General features: G+C 47.7%; 1 protein-coding gene across 8 annotated transcripts in view; it reads left to right on the forward strand.

Annotated features, from left to right (window-relative positions):
- CACNA1D (calcium voltage-gated channel subunit alpha1 D) overlaps positions 1 to 13,101 on the forward strand; it is a 305,785-nt gene that overhangs the window by 224,867 nt on the left and 67,817 nt on the right. For 7 of the 8 annotated variants that reach the window (XM_047850427.1, XM_047850433.1, XM_047850431.1 and 4 more), the window contains 7 exons: positions 592 to 712; positions 4,455 to 4,569; positions 4,951 to 5,020; positions 5,884 to 5,950; positions 6,700 to 6,847; positions 9,463 to 9,592; positions 12,819 to 12,878. In XM_047850427.1, the coding sequence (XP_047706383.1) occupies positions 592 to 712; positions 4,455 to 4,569; positions 4,951 to 5,020; positions 5,884 to 5,950; positions 6,700 to 6,847; positions 9,463 to 9,592; positions 12,819 to 12,878 (711 nt within the window). The remainder of the gene's footprint in view (positions 1 to 591; positions 713 to 4,454; positions 4,570 to 4,950; positions 5,021 to 5,883; positions 5,951 to 6,699; positions 6,848 to 9,462; positions 9,593 to 12,818; positions 12,879 to 13,101) is intronic. The other variant, XM_047850428.1, reaches the window with a different exon arrangement.

A 13,101-nucleotide genomic window follows, 5' to 3' on the forward strand; every position in this document is an offset into this window, starting at 1 on the left:
TTGTAAACTTACATGAGATATTTGTAGTTCACTGCTTCTTACAAGTTCAGGGATCCAACTCTCCATTTCCACAGTACGCTAACTACATGGAATAGTAGGCAGCTGTTAAAAGGACTGAAGGGCACTGACTGACACAGAGGGTCTCCAGAGTATATTGCTGAATGAAAAAAAAAAAAGCAAATGCAGAAAATTCATATAGTATGACAGACACCCTTTATGTTTAATATATCTGAGAACACACCAACTACCTCTTTCCTCTGGACGTGTATCTATATGTTACATGCAAAAAGGTTCTAGAGAGAGATGCACCGTATTCTCAGGGGGTGGGGGCAAAACTAGGGTGTCACCAAAGAGTACATGAGTCTTATATGTGGTGTTACTTTATTTCCATGTGAAGAATTAACGTATGTGTTTGTGTAATTGAAAACAATGTTTTGAAAACTCTACGGGGAAACCGATGGCTTTGCTGAGCGCAAACTGGACAGTGAAAGGCAGCTGAAACCAGAATCAGGTGGCCCCCAGGGAGCTCTGGCGGACCGTCGGGAGTTGCAGTCCAGCGCATGCAGGCTGACCACAGTTTGGTTCTCTTAGATTCTGACAGGTGAAGATTGGAACGCTGTGATGTATGATGGCATTATGGCCTATGGCGGCCCGTCGTCCTCGGGAATGATTGTCTGCATCTACTTCATCATCCTCTTCATTTGTGGTAACTGTATCCTTCAAGCTGAGCAGGGCTTTGTCGTCATCATCTCCTTTTGTTTCTCCCTGTCTGAGTTTTCCTGAGGCGGTCGTGGTGGCGGGTGGCGGGTGGCGGTTGCAGTTGGGCTGGGGAGATGCACGCCCTTACCTTGTTAGCTCGACACCTGCTCTCCTTCAGGGCTGCTGGGACAGTGTAGTGGGGTCAGAGGTCCAGTGAGGCTTTGAGGACTGAGCAAGCTGGGGAAGGGAGCATGGGCCAGTGTGTGGCCTGTACCAGTTGTCACCCAGCTTGGTGACACAGCTCCTGTACAGGTCCCAAGGGAAGGCTCAGGGCAGAGCCAGTTGTCCTCCGTGCCGTCACACCTGGGAAGTTAGGGGTAAATCTGTGTCTCTTAAAAACACTTCCTAACCAGTGGGCACCCATCAGCAGTGGCTTGACCTAAGCTCCCCGGACCCAATCTGGCTTTGGTGATCTGTACCTCTCTGGGGATCAGGTGTCCATTGGCTAGTGGCTGTATTAGGCTGTGAGCTCTTTTCTAACTCCTTTTATTCCTTTTTCCTGCCAAGAGGCACTCTCTAATTCTAGATTTCTGAAGGTTTGGATCTCTCTTTCCCTCCATCAGAGCCTTTAGGACCCTGTAACTTTTGGCAGTGTCTTCTTTCTCTCTCTGACCTCCCTGACCGGCACAAGACCTGGTGTATGGAGTCCTCAATAAGGGCTTGGTGGGAGAGTGGCTGTAACATGAATACCACCTCTTGGTCTTCACCTTTTAAAAAAAAAAATTTTTAATGTTTATTTATTTTTGAGAGAGAGACAGAGACAGAGCATGAGTGGGAGGAGGGGCAGAGAGAGAGGAGACACAGAATCGGAAGCAGGCTCCAGGCTCTGAGCTCTCAGCACAGAGCGCGATGTGAGGCTTGAACTCATGAATCATGAGATCATGACCTGAGCTGAAGTCAGATGCTTAACTGATGTAGCCACTCAGGCGCCCCGGTCTTCACCTTTTTATTTTAAAGAATCCTAAAGGGATTCTTCTCGTAAGAAGTCCCAAGCTGTTTTCCCCTTAATCTCCTCTGGTTCATTAGTGAGTTTTCTTCCATGCAGTATCCCTGGTGCAAACTTTTCAGGACAATACTTCCTGCTTCAAGTTATTCTATGGAAATCCCCACCTTCAGTACATAGAAGCCCATAGAATCCTTCAGGCAGCTAGAACACCCCTCCTACCCAGAGGTGAGCTCTCCTGCCAGATGTTATCTTTGTTGCTCCTGCTGCACGTGGGTGCCAGCATCTACTGGTTTGGGGTGGGGACTTCTCCATCCCCTCAACTCAACAATGAACTTCTTTTTTAAACACATTTGTTTATTCATTTTGACAGAGAGAATGAGAGCACAAGCGGAGGAGGGGCAGAGAGAGAGGGAGAGAGAGAGAATCCCTGTAGGCTCCGCCCTATTAACACAGAGACTGATGCAGGGTTCGATCTCATGATCTGAACTGTGAGATCAAGACCTGAGCCGGAATCAAGAGTTGGACGCTTAACCGACTGACCCGCTCAGGCTTCCCGGCAATAAACTTCTTGGTTCAGGCATCTTTTCTTCTTTGTATTCACATCTCTTGTGGCTTATAGCGGAGGGCCTTACACATAGTCAGCCCTTGGTAAATGCTTGTTAAATGAATCAGTGTTTTCTTATTGTGCTCTCCTTGCAATGAACTCTTGGGCCAGAGCAATATACCCGCTTTGGGTCTGCAGAGAAGTATTCCCTGGCCACACTCATTCCGGTTACATGCTGTGTTTTCTTTGTAATACCTGTATCACTATCTGAAGCGCCTAAGTAGTTTATGTTCTGTCTCCCCCAACTAGAATAGATGCTACGTGGCAGTAGGGACCCTGGTCTGTCATGCCCCCAGTACCCGGCACAGTCGTCAGTGTGAGAGAGGTGCTGGGTGGATCTTTTTGAATGAATTCCAGAGCATACCACTGTTTAGAAGGGTCTGGGTAATGCTTCTAAATACAGATGATAGGTGTGAGCTCTTAGAAACCATCTGTTGCGAACTTGTAAAATTTTCCTATGGTTTATTACTCTGGATGTGCTTTCTGCTACCCAAAAGAGTTTGGTGTCACTGCAAGCTTTACAGTAATGTAAAGATACATTACTTCTTCATTGAGATCATTGCTAGGAATCCTCAACCCAGTTAGTCCTACACTGATCCCTGCCAGAGCCACAATTACCCCTCATCTATCAGAGGAGTGCTCATGTTACCAAACCATCGCCCATTCCAGGACAGATTGCTTCCCCAGGCTCATTACACCCTGCTTAAAAAATAGTCTAACATATCAAACGTGTTTTTGAAAGTTTTAATGTAATTCATTCATGTATCTATCCTCTTTAAAGACTTGAATAGATTAGTGCAGCGTGATGTCCCCAGAAGGTATCTCCTTGTCAGCCCCTTGCTAGGTTACTTTTGTGTTCCGCACCTGAGATTGCAGATTGCATAGGCCCTGTGGGACATGGATGCCCCTCTCCTGTCTCTGAGTTCCTGGGCTCCCACAGTCTTCTACCCAGATGACCATGCATCAGCCAGGGAGAAGCATGGTCAGAGAAGGAGCTGTCTTGGCTTATTTCCCTCTGATCCCTGTGCTTCTCAAAAAAGTATTGAACTGCTAGTGAATAAGAAATAGGCATCTTCTAGGAAATTTGGGAACCTTATTCAGAATTTTTTTTTCACTATCATCCAAGGAAGACACACATACAACATTAGAGTAAGAGCCCAAAACATGATAATGCATTCACTCACTTCACTTTTTAGTATTTAAAATTTTTTTTTCAACGTTTATTTATTTTTGGGACAGAGAGAGACAGAGCATGAATGGGGGAGGGGCAGAGAGAGAGGGAGACACAGAATCAAAACAGGCTCCAGGCTCTGAGCCATCAGCCCAGAGCCTGACGCGGGGCTCGAACTCCCGGACCACAAGATCGTGACCTGGCTGAAGTCGGACGCTTAACCAACTGCGCCACCCAGGCGCCCCAATATTTTAAAAAATACAATTCACCCACAATAGTCAAAGATACAGCTACGGTGGGACTATTCAGAAGAATAGCCTGGCACCATCTGACAATACATCAGCATTTGCATAATGAATGAATGAATGAATGAACGAATGAATGAATGAATGAATGAGGTATCTGCAAACTCTGAAGATCATCTCAAAAGAGAAAGACTCAAGACTGTATTGTGCAGTTATCATCTTGTGGAACCATCATTTGATTCACATGTAGCCTTTAGAAGGGTCTATTTTGGAAAGCATGCCCTGGATATAAGTTATGGGTGTGTGTGTTTTAAAAGAAACAATATGCATAAAGCAAAATGCATAAAAATACCATGTTTATGTTATGGATTGTTTTATGCAGCATGTGTTATAGCTACAGATACCTGGTGTACAGAGACATACACATATGTGCCACATATGCACACGGATGAAAGGAAATGTTGAAATTTGTAGGTTTTCATGGGTTTTAGTGAACCTTAATTTTGCTTCTTTCCAGACTGTCTTCTACAAGTTTCTAGGTCTTGTTTTTGTTGTTTTTGTGTTTTAAACAGGGTTCTGGTCCTCTGGTCTTACCATGTAAATACAACAACTAGGGGACAGTCACCTGTTACCAACCTCCCAGAACACAGAGAGATGTGAGGTTGCCATTATCGGTGACACGTAGCTGCCTTTAGAAATTACGTTGTTCCCTTAAAATGTTCACACTAGATATCCTACTGAATGTCTTCTTGGCCATCGCTGTAGACAATCTGGCTGATGCTGAAAGTTTGAATACTGCCCAGAAAGAGGAAGCTGAAGAGAAGGAAAGGAAGAAGATTGCCAGGTAACTTCATTTTCACCCAAGGATAGAATCTTGGGCAGAACCCAGGCCCTCAGCTCTCATTTCCTCAGAGCTGAGAGTAGGAGTCGCACGTCCCCATGCTTAAAGAATCTCTGTGGTTAATTTTGGTGGCATAAAATAAATGATGCGTTCAATGCTGATGAGCTCTTGGGTGAGAATTTTAATAAGATGATCCATGTAATAAACCCAGTGCACTGGGGTGAACAGGGAGCTCTGAGGATGGGTTGTGCTGTGGTCTCACTGTTAGGGTTGTTTCCAATTAAATTCGGTCCTTCATCAGGCCACTGTTGATTCAGAATCTGGATTAGCATTTTTATACATAGCAATATGGTTACTTGGGTTCTCATGTTTTCTTCTGTGTAGAAAAGAGAGCCTGGAGAATAAAAAGAACAACAAACCAGAGGTCAACCAGATAGCCAACAGTGACAATAAGGTATATGTCCTAAAACAGTTCTCCCCTTTTTGTTTCACTATGGGTCTGTTGATATCATCACAAATGTACCGTTTACACTGGGAAGGTATCATGCATGATATTTTGGTGTGAGGGTATGACACACATTATAGATGCTGGCTTCCCAGGGGGATTCTCAGTGAATTTAGGCAGCTAGCTGGTTATTAATCAATATTTCACCAAATAACTGGTATGGTAAATATTTGACTGGTGGGACTACTTATTTTTTCTTTATTGGAATTGTGTCATCAGACCTGACCTGTTATATCTTCTCAGTGGGGATTAAAATGAAGAATGTTAACAGATGTCTACCTCCAGAAGGGATCTTAGGATCCAGTTCTGGGTACTCAGGGCTGTAGTGTCAAACTTCATCCCACCCATGACAGCTCTGGATTTTTCATTCCTTTGTTTGTTCCACGAGTCAATAAATACTTACTGAGTGGTTAATGTGTGGCAGATACTGGAAATCAGCAATGAACAAGACCAGTGAGGTCCCTCTGTGCATGGAGCTCACATTCTAGCAGGGAGACAGGACCTCGCAGTTACCATACAGTGTGTAGGACAGTGTTGAGTGGGGAGGCGCATGGATGGTGGTGCTGGCTAACCATGGCTGGATGGAGGTTATACCCGTTTTCTCCTCATTTGCCCTCAGAGCTGTGTCTTAAGCAGAATCATCAACGGGGACACTTGCTGTCCCTATGCACGCACGCACTTCTGTGCAATGTGCACTTTGGAGAGAGTTTCTCTCCCTGCACTGAATGGCAGGGTCAAGTCTGTACTTCGGTCCTCTGCGGTGCATTGAAGTCAGAGTCTCCCCTCCTCCCGAGCCCTCTCTGTCATCGTAGGTTACAATTGATGACTATCGAGAAGAGGATGAAGACAAGGACCCCTACCCACCTTGTGATGTGCCAGGTATGGTGGCAGAGGCCGGTGACAGGCTCTCGGTTCAGGGGTGATACAGCTTTGCTACCACTCAGTGATCAGAGGCTCAGTCTCTGGCTGGCTAGCCCAGCTGGGGTGCATGGTGAGCAGTGAGGCTGCCGAGGCTGTGGGCCTCATCCTTGTGGCTGTGGAGCAGTCAACCCTGCTGCTTTCCTCGGTCACCCAGGTAGCTTGCATAACTCAAATTCTAGGTGGTGGGGAGAGAAAGTGTGAGTGGATCAGGGCAAGCCCCACCTCTGGTGGGAAACCTCTCTAGGAGGCAACCAGCCATTACTACTGTTATTATTACTGCCCACCTGTCCCTTTCACATTTGCTGATGCCTTACCTTTATTGGCTGATGTAGCAGGGACTCTGGGGGCAGGGGTGCCAGTGGGGTGGAGGACACTGATCGTGTGTGGCTTGAAGCCCCACGCACAGTTTTCCAGGCAGAAGCTGAGCAAAGCTACTGGGGAAACAGCCGGATGCTGGGAGTACTGCACTGATACCTTTCACCTTTGCTCAGACCTGGACTTGCTGGGCCCTCCTTCCCAGAACTGCATGCACTCACAGACGGGCACACTTCTCGGCCCCCCACAGGCACTCAGGCCACATTCTGAAGGGTTTTGACCAATGTAAGGCGATAGATGTGAAAGTTGACTCTTCACGTGAAATTGAGAATAATTGAAACCCAATGCAACCATTATTTCATGCCTACAAAAAAAAAGTGTCTCATTTAAAGTAGGGGAAGAGGAAGAGGAGGAGGAAGAGGATGAACCCGAGGTTCCAGCTGGCCCCCGTCCTCGTAGAATCTCAGAGTTGAACATGAAGGAGAAAATCGCCCCCATCCCTGAAGGGAGTGCATTCTTCATTCTGAGCAAGACCAACCCGTAAATACCTGCTTTCTGATTTCATTGTTGCCGTGTCTCACCTGTCCCCCTACAGATTGCTTGAGGGGGGCTGGAGGTGGGGAGAAAGAGGGTGGGTCACAGCCCCTTTCTGTGCCTGTGCCTCCGAGCCCCTGAGTCCTCGCTGACCCCTCTCTTGTTCCAGCTTGCCTTTGCCCTCTGCCCATCTCTCCCTGGCCGCCTCGTTCCTGGATGAAGGTGCTATTATAGGTATATGGCCAGGTCCTGGGAGGATGCCATCCCAGATTCTCCTCCTCCTTAGTCCCTGTACTGGGCAGAGCCCACAGCTCAGGTGTCCACGGGTTGCTACCTGTGAGGCGTTTCCCATCCAGAGGACCCTTTCTTCATGAGTGGGTCTTCTGTTAAGATGCGTTGGGGATGAGAATTTTGTGACCAAGTTCTCCACAGCGTCTTCATCCTGAGATCCAGATTAGTTGATCACTTTTCCCTATTGAGTTTGATGGCAACAAAGTGATATCGCTCGATGATATTTTATAGGTGGTAGCTATTCAGCTCCATGCTATCCTGCTTAAAGTAGCATTTCTCGTGGTAAAACGATAAGGTGCTCACTGGGAGCCCGGCACTGCAAGTGCGGTAAGAAGACAATGTTTATTAGTAGCCAGTTTCTAGGTTTTCAATCATCTGAGATAGATGGCATCCCTGGGGGAATGAATGGCTCCTGGAAGGGTTTCTAGAATTGCAGAAGCAGTCCTTGGCTGTCAGAGAAGAACCCTATGGAATTCACAGTCCCCAGGGAGACACAGGTGGGAAGAGAGGCTGCTGTCCTTAGTGACTTGAGGATCTGATGGTAGTTTTTACAGTGTGTCACTGTAGAGAATTTGGGTGTCTCTTTTTAAAAAAAGGTACTCACCTGACGTTACTGATGCCTACAGCTCACTGGGTCTACATATATTGAAGGAATGGATTGATTTCCCTCCCCAGAGCTGTGAACACTCCTGCCCTCCCTGCCTTGGAAGGTTCTCCCCAGACTCACCTGCTAACAGCTTGCAAGCCCTCCAAGGGCACATCCCAGCATGAAGCAGCCCCACAAAGGAGTATTTGAAGAAAGGGGTCAGTTTCTCATAAAGTTGACTCCAGTTTTGAAAGTGAAAAAGGACAGGGCACCTGGGTGGCTCAGTCAGTTAAGTATCCGACTTTGGTTCAGGTCATGATCTCACGGCTCGTGAGTTCAAGCCCCACGTTGGACTCTGTGCTGACAGTTCAGAGCCTGGAGCCTGCTTCTGATTCTGTGTCTCCCTTCTGTCTGCCCCTCCCCTGCTCACGCTCTGTTTCTCTCTCAAAAATAAATATTAAAAAAAATTACAAAGGAAAATAATTTCAAGGGGAAGATATATGTATTCTATAGGCCAAAAATAAAGTCTTTTAAATTCTAAAGTCAGGTGTTGAGGTTAAATTCTAAAGTCAGGTGTTGAGTCTGGCGCTAACTAGCCTGTGGGACATCAGACAACGGCAGGACGCTGAGGACCATAACATGGTATGTAAGATCCCCGCACGATTCTTGCACGGTGCAGCTTTCTCTTCACTTTCTTGGGAGTGCTTGTGGGTCAACTCCAGAGTTTAAAAACAAAAACCCACTTAGGACAGAATCTCCACATAACAGGAGATTTTACCAAACCCATGACTACTGTAGTCATTTGCATACAGCCAGGTGACAGCATTAGAAAGGGGTTGCTCTCCTTCCTTTTTAATTTGTATTTATTTTTTCATTTTTAAGCTTATTTATTTTGAAAGAGAGAGAGAGAGTGGGAAGGGGCAGAGGGAGAGAGGGAGAGAGAGAATTCCAAGCAGGCTCCACATGGACAGCATAGAGCCCGATGTGGGGCTTGAACTTATGACTTGAGCTGAAACCAAGAGTCGGATGCTCAACTGACTGAGCCACCCAAGGGCCCCTTAATTTTTATTTTTAACTGAAGTAAAGTTGACGTACAGCATCATATTGGTTTCAGGCACACAATATAGCAATCTGACCGGTCTGTGTGTTACACAGCATTCGCCACAAAAAGCGTGGTCGCCCTACAACGTCATTGCAATAGTATTGATGATATTCCCTATGCTGTACTTTTCATCCCTGTGACTTGTTTCTTTTATAACTGGAAGTCTGTACCTCTGGACCCCCTTTACCCATTGCTCTCATTCTTGTGAGCTGCGGCAGTGAGCTCTGAGCTCAGATTCCTTCCAAAGGTAGGCAAAGGAAGCCACTGGGCTTCATGTCATGGTGAGAAAGCGTCACAGTCGACCTGGATTGGAAATCTCCCTCAGTCTTTACTAGCCTTAAGACCTCTCACATGCTTAAGCCTCAGTTTCCCCACTTGTAGCAGGATGATAATCCCCACTTTTAAGGATGTGATGAATGCTGTGTATGGAGCCCCTCCTCCCCCCACAGAGCTGTGGCACTGTGGGTCCTCAGGGTCTGCCTTCCACGACTTTTGAAGGGCTGAGGGTCAGGTGGCTCTGGTTGGCCGGGTTGGGGCACGGACAGCTGTCCTCTGCCTGACTTGTCACCTCAGAGCAGCGCCAGCATGCAGGAGGCACTGGCCGTGCCGAGGGCTGGGTCCATGCAGTGGTTTCCCCCACAGGATCCGCGTGGGCTGCCACAAGCTCATCAACCATCACATCTTCACCAACCTCATCCTCGTCTTCATCATGCTGAGTAGCGCCGCCCTTGCCGCTGAGGACCCCATCCGCAGCCACTCCTTCCGGAACACTGTAAGCCACTGAGCAGGGCCAGGCGGGCGGGTCTCCCTCTGGGATCAGCACCTGTCTCTCTAGCAGGGACTGTCACGCAGGCAGGGCTAAACGTTAGAGGAGGCCTCTCGTTCCCCCAGAGGTATTTCAGGTTTGTGAGTGCCAGAAGAGTTTTGTCTTATCAGGACAGACCTTTTTTGAATCCTGTCCTCTAAACTTCATCTTAAACACTCTGCAGCAACTTGTAGTGTATTCAGGAGCCCCGCTTCTCCTCCTGTTCGTCCTTTACTGCCAACATTTTGGTCCCTGTTTTCCCCTCCCTGGTCACATTCACATCCGTGCCTGTTTTGAGATTTCTGCCCAGGTGGAAGCATCCAGCAGGAAGGAAAAGTAAAAATGGAGCCAGGTACGTCATGTGCCCAGAAGCTCTTCCTTAGGGCTGGCGGGAAGGCGTGGAGCCCGCCTGGACTGAAATTCACGAAGCTACTTGGTTTCGCTACTCAGCGGAGGGGTAGGGTGGAGTGGGGGGGGATACAAGTGAGGGAGCCGACGGCGTGTGGAGCCAAGTGGTTCAGTGGAGAGGAAGGCTGGCGTTTTGATAGGGCAGGAGGTGGTTTTACAAAGAAAACAAAGAGACAGCTAAGTTGTCTGTTATCGGTCTGTTTCGTGCTTTAGGGAGAGCACATCTGTGCTGCGCAGAGACCGGTACCTCAGGAAGTTCTTGTCCAGGTGGGTCCCCTCTTAGCAGTCAGCTCATTCGGCACCGAGAACAATCCCGAGGCGACACAGCTTCAGAAGACCAGTAGACTGTTGTCTGCTCTGGCCTGGAGACTGTAGTGCAGTCTCAGATGGTTGTCAAGAAGCCCAGGAGAGGGAGGCCCACGAGTGTGTGAAGCCGTCCGGCATTGCTGCCCCTTGTGGTTCGTGCCTCTCTGTGTCCATCCGATTTTTAGAAATTTGAGGAGTAAGGCAAATTACCAGTACCCCAGGATTTTGGTTGTGACAGTCAGGCCTTGTGCTGTATCTTTTCGTTTCCAGTCCCGTTGGTTTGAAGCCTGGCAGGCCCAATGTATCAGGCTGATAAAACACGGGCGCTCTGATATGCAGATTTTAAAAAGATTTTCCTCCCAAGGCACATGTTGGTGTTGATGTAAAGACGAAGGCTGTGCATCTGTCTGAATCTGCACTCACAGATCAGGGCTCTTGTTAGAGATTCTGACACTGTCTCTACATAAGCGTTCAAATGGAACAAAGACCTCGGTGTCCTCAGGCCCCATCACAGAAATGAGGCACAGCGGGTAGAAGCTGTTTGGGAAAAAAATACTGTTATTGAGAGATGAGGTCAGGAGCTAGTCTAGAACACAGATTGGCAGAGTTAATTTACACGTGGCCCTGTGTTCTTATTTTTATTGTAATTGCTTCCCCATGAGTTTATGTCCCTGCTGCTTTTTCCAAGAATGTTATTATTGTTTTTAAACAGATGTACATATTTGTATGTGTATTGCTTTTAAAATACTACAGTGTTTATTTTATTGTGGTAAGAATGCTTAATGTGAGATCTACTCTCTTGATAAATTAAGTGTACGAGACGGCCTTCTTAACGGTAGGGACTATGTTGTACGGCAGGTCTCCAGAACTTACTCATCTTGCATGACTGAAACTCTATCTCAGTTGGCCATCTCCCCATTTCTCCCTCCCCCAGCCCCTGACAACCTCCATTCTACCTTCTGTCTAAGGGGTTGACTACTTTAGATACTCCATGTAAGTGGACTCATGCGGTGGCTTCTCTGTGGTTGTTGTGTTAACTTAGCTAAGTTATTAGTGGAAGAGGAGTGAATGGAGAAAGAATAACCTGAATCTAAGAGCTTTGACCTCTGGCACTGGGTCGAGTTGCTGACATGTGGGCAGCGGTGTCTGTCTTGGCTACACGCGTGCTTTTGACATGAACAGTCCTGCCGTGACCTCGGATGGGGGAAGGGGCAGAGGCTGGCCGTGTACTGGAAATACCTTTCGTTGCCTGGCTAGAATCACAAATACACAACAGGCTTCCAGCAAAATCTGTAAATCTCAGAACGGAAGTGGTTTGAATAATGAATGCCCTCTGGAGAACTTCCGTGGAGAAGAGCTGGCCTTTGCTGTAGGCCCGTCTCCTTACTGTGATGGAGAGTAAAGGACTCCCCTGGGCTGGATCCCACACTCAAGTAACAGGGTCCGGGGCTCACTCCCTGCCCAGCCACACCGTGACTGGCTGTGTGACCTGAGCAGCCTGCCCGCTGACACTCCCACAGTATCCTCTTCTGTTACATGAAGAGAGTTGGTCTGGGGGGTCTCTCCACGGTCCCTTCAGCTCTGATCTTGGCCTCTGCAACTGGCAGAGTCTTGGCTGCCATCTTTGTGGCTGAGGGTTCCCCGTGAGCAACCTCTGTTGAGCGGTCAGACTCTTGGTTGCTGGCCCCCCTGCCCCACCCACCTACCCGCCCCCATGGCTCTGAGAAGCAGCAGGGACCCCCAAAGGGTTCCCTGAGCACGACTCAGTTGGAGGTAGATGATATTTTCAGGAATACTGATAAAAGCAGCCTGGACCGATTATTCAAAGGCCAGGTCAGTCTGTTCTTTGAGTGGGCCCAGCTAGGTAAAAAACAAAAACCCAGTGTTTGGAGAGAGCAGTGTTATTCAGCCCTGCACACTGGTGACGGAGGGGCATTTCCACCCTGTTTTCACGGGCTGGAATCGGAAGGAGCATGTGGAAACTTCTGGCCCTGTTGGATGCCACTTAACATCTTTATTTACATTTTTCCACCAAACTGAAGCTCAGCTATATGGTGAAATATGACACCATATTTCATTCTTCTAAGAATTCCCTTTAAAAATCTGAAACGTGTATAAGGCTCCGGTTTATCTGGTGTCAGAAGTTTGTCCATGTTGTGCTCTGATGAGCAGAGGTTATTAACAAAGCGCTTTTAGAAATGAGCTTCTGTCTGTCCATGACACGAGACAGGGAGGAGAGTCCGCATGAGTGGTGAAAGGAGGTAAGTGTCCCCAGATGCTCTTTCTCGGTCACAAAGAAGAGCTGTCACTGGGCCGGGTGGGGCATTTATAAGCGTCTCTGCACCTGCCTCCAGAGCGGCAGGCTTACCTCAGGGGAGCGGGTGTCTGACTGCAGGTGGGGGTTCTGCCCATGGGCGCGCACGCTGTTGGAGTTCATCCCGATGCCTTTTTCTCATTTCCAACGTGTTGTACCTTGCAGATACTGGGTTACTTTGACTATGCTTTCACAGCCATCTTTACAGTTGAAATCCTGTTAAAGGTAACGGCTTTTTCATTGATCCTCGCGTACTCTAAAGCAGCTGTAGCAATAATAGTTGCAATTCTTTGTTTACTTTCCAGATGCTAGGTTACGCAGATTATGTCTTCACTGGTACTTTTGCATTTGAGATCGTTTTGAAGGTAACAGGTCCCATAGCAGTGTGTCGAAGGGGCCTGCTCCTGTGTGACACACGGCAAAGAAGCGTGAAGTGCTTTTGACTATT

This window comes from Prionailurus viverrinus, chromosome A2 (genome assembly GCF_022837055.1).
Source record: "Prionailurus viverrinus isolate Anna chromosome A2, UM_Priviv_1.0, whole genome shotgun sequence".
Lineage (NCBI taxonomy): Eukaryota > Metazoa > Chordata > Mammalia > Carnivora > Felidae > Prionailurus > Prionailurus viverrinus.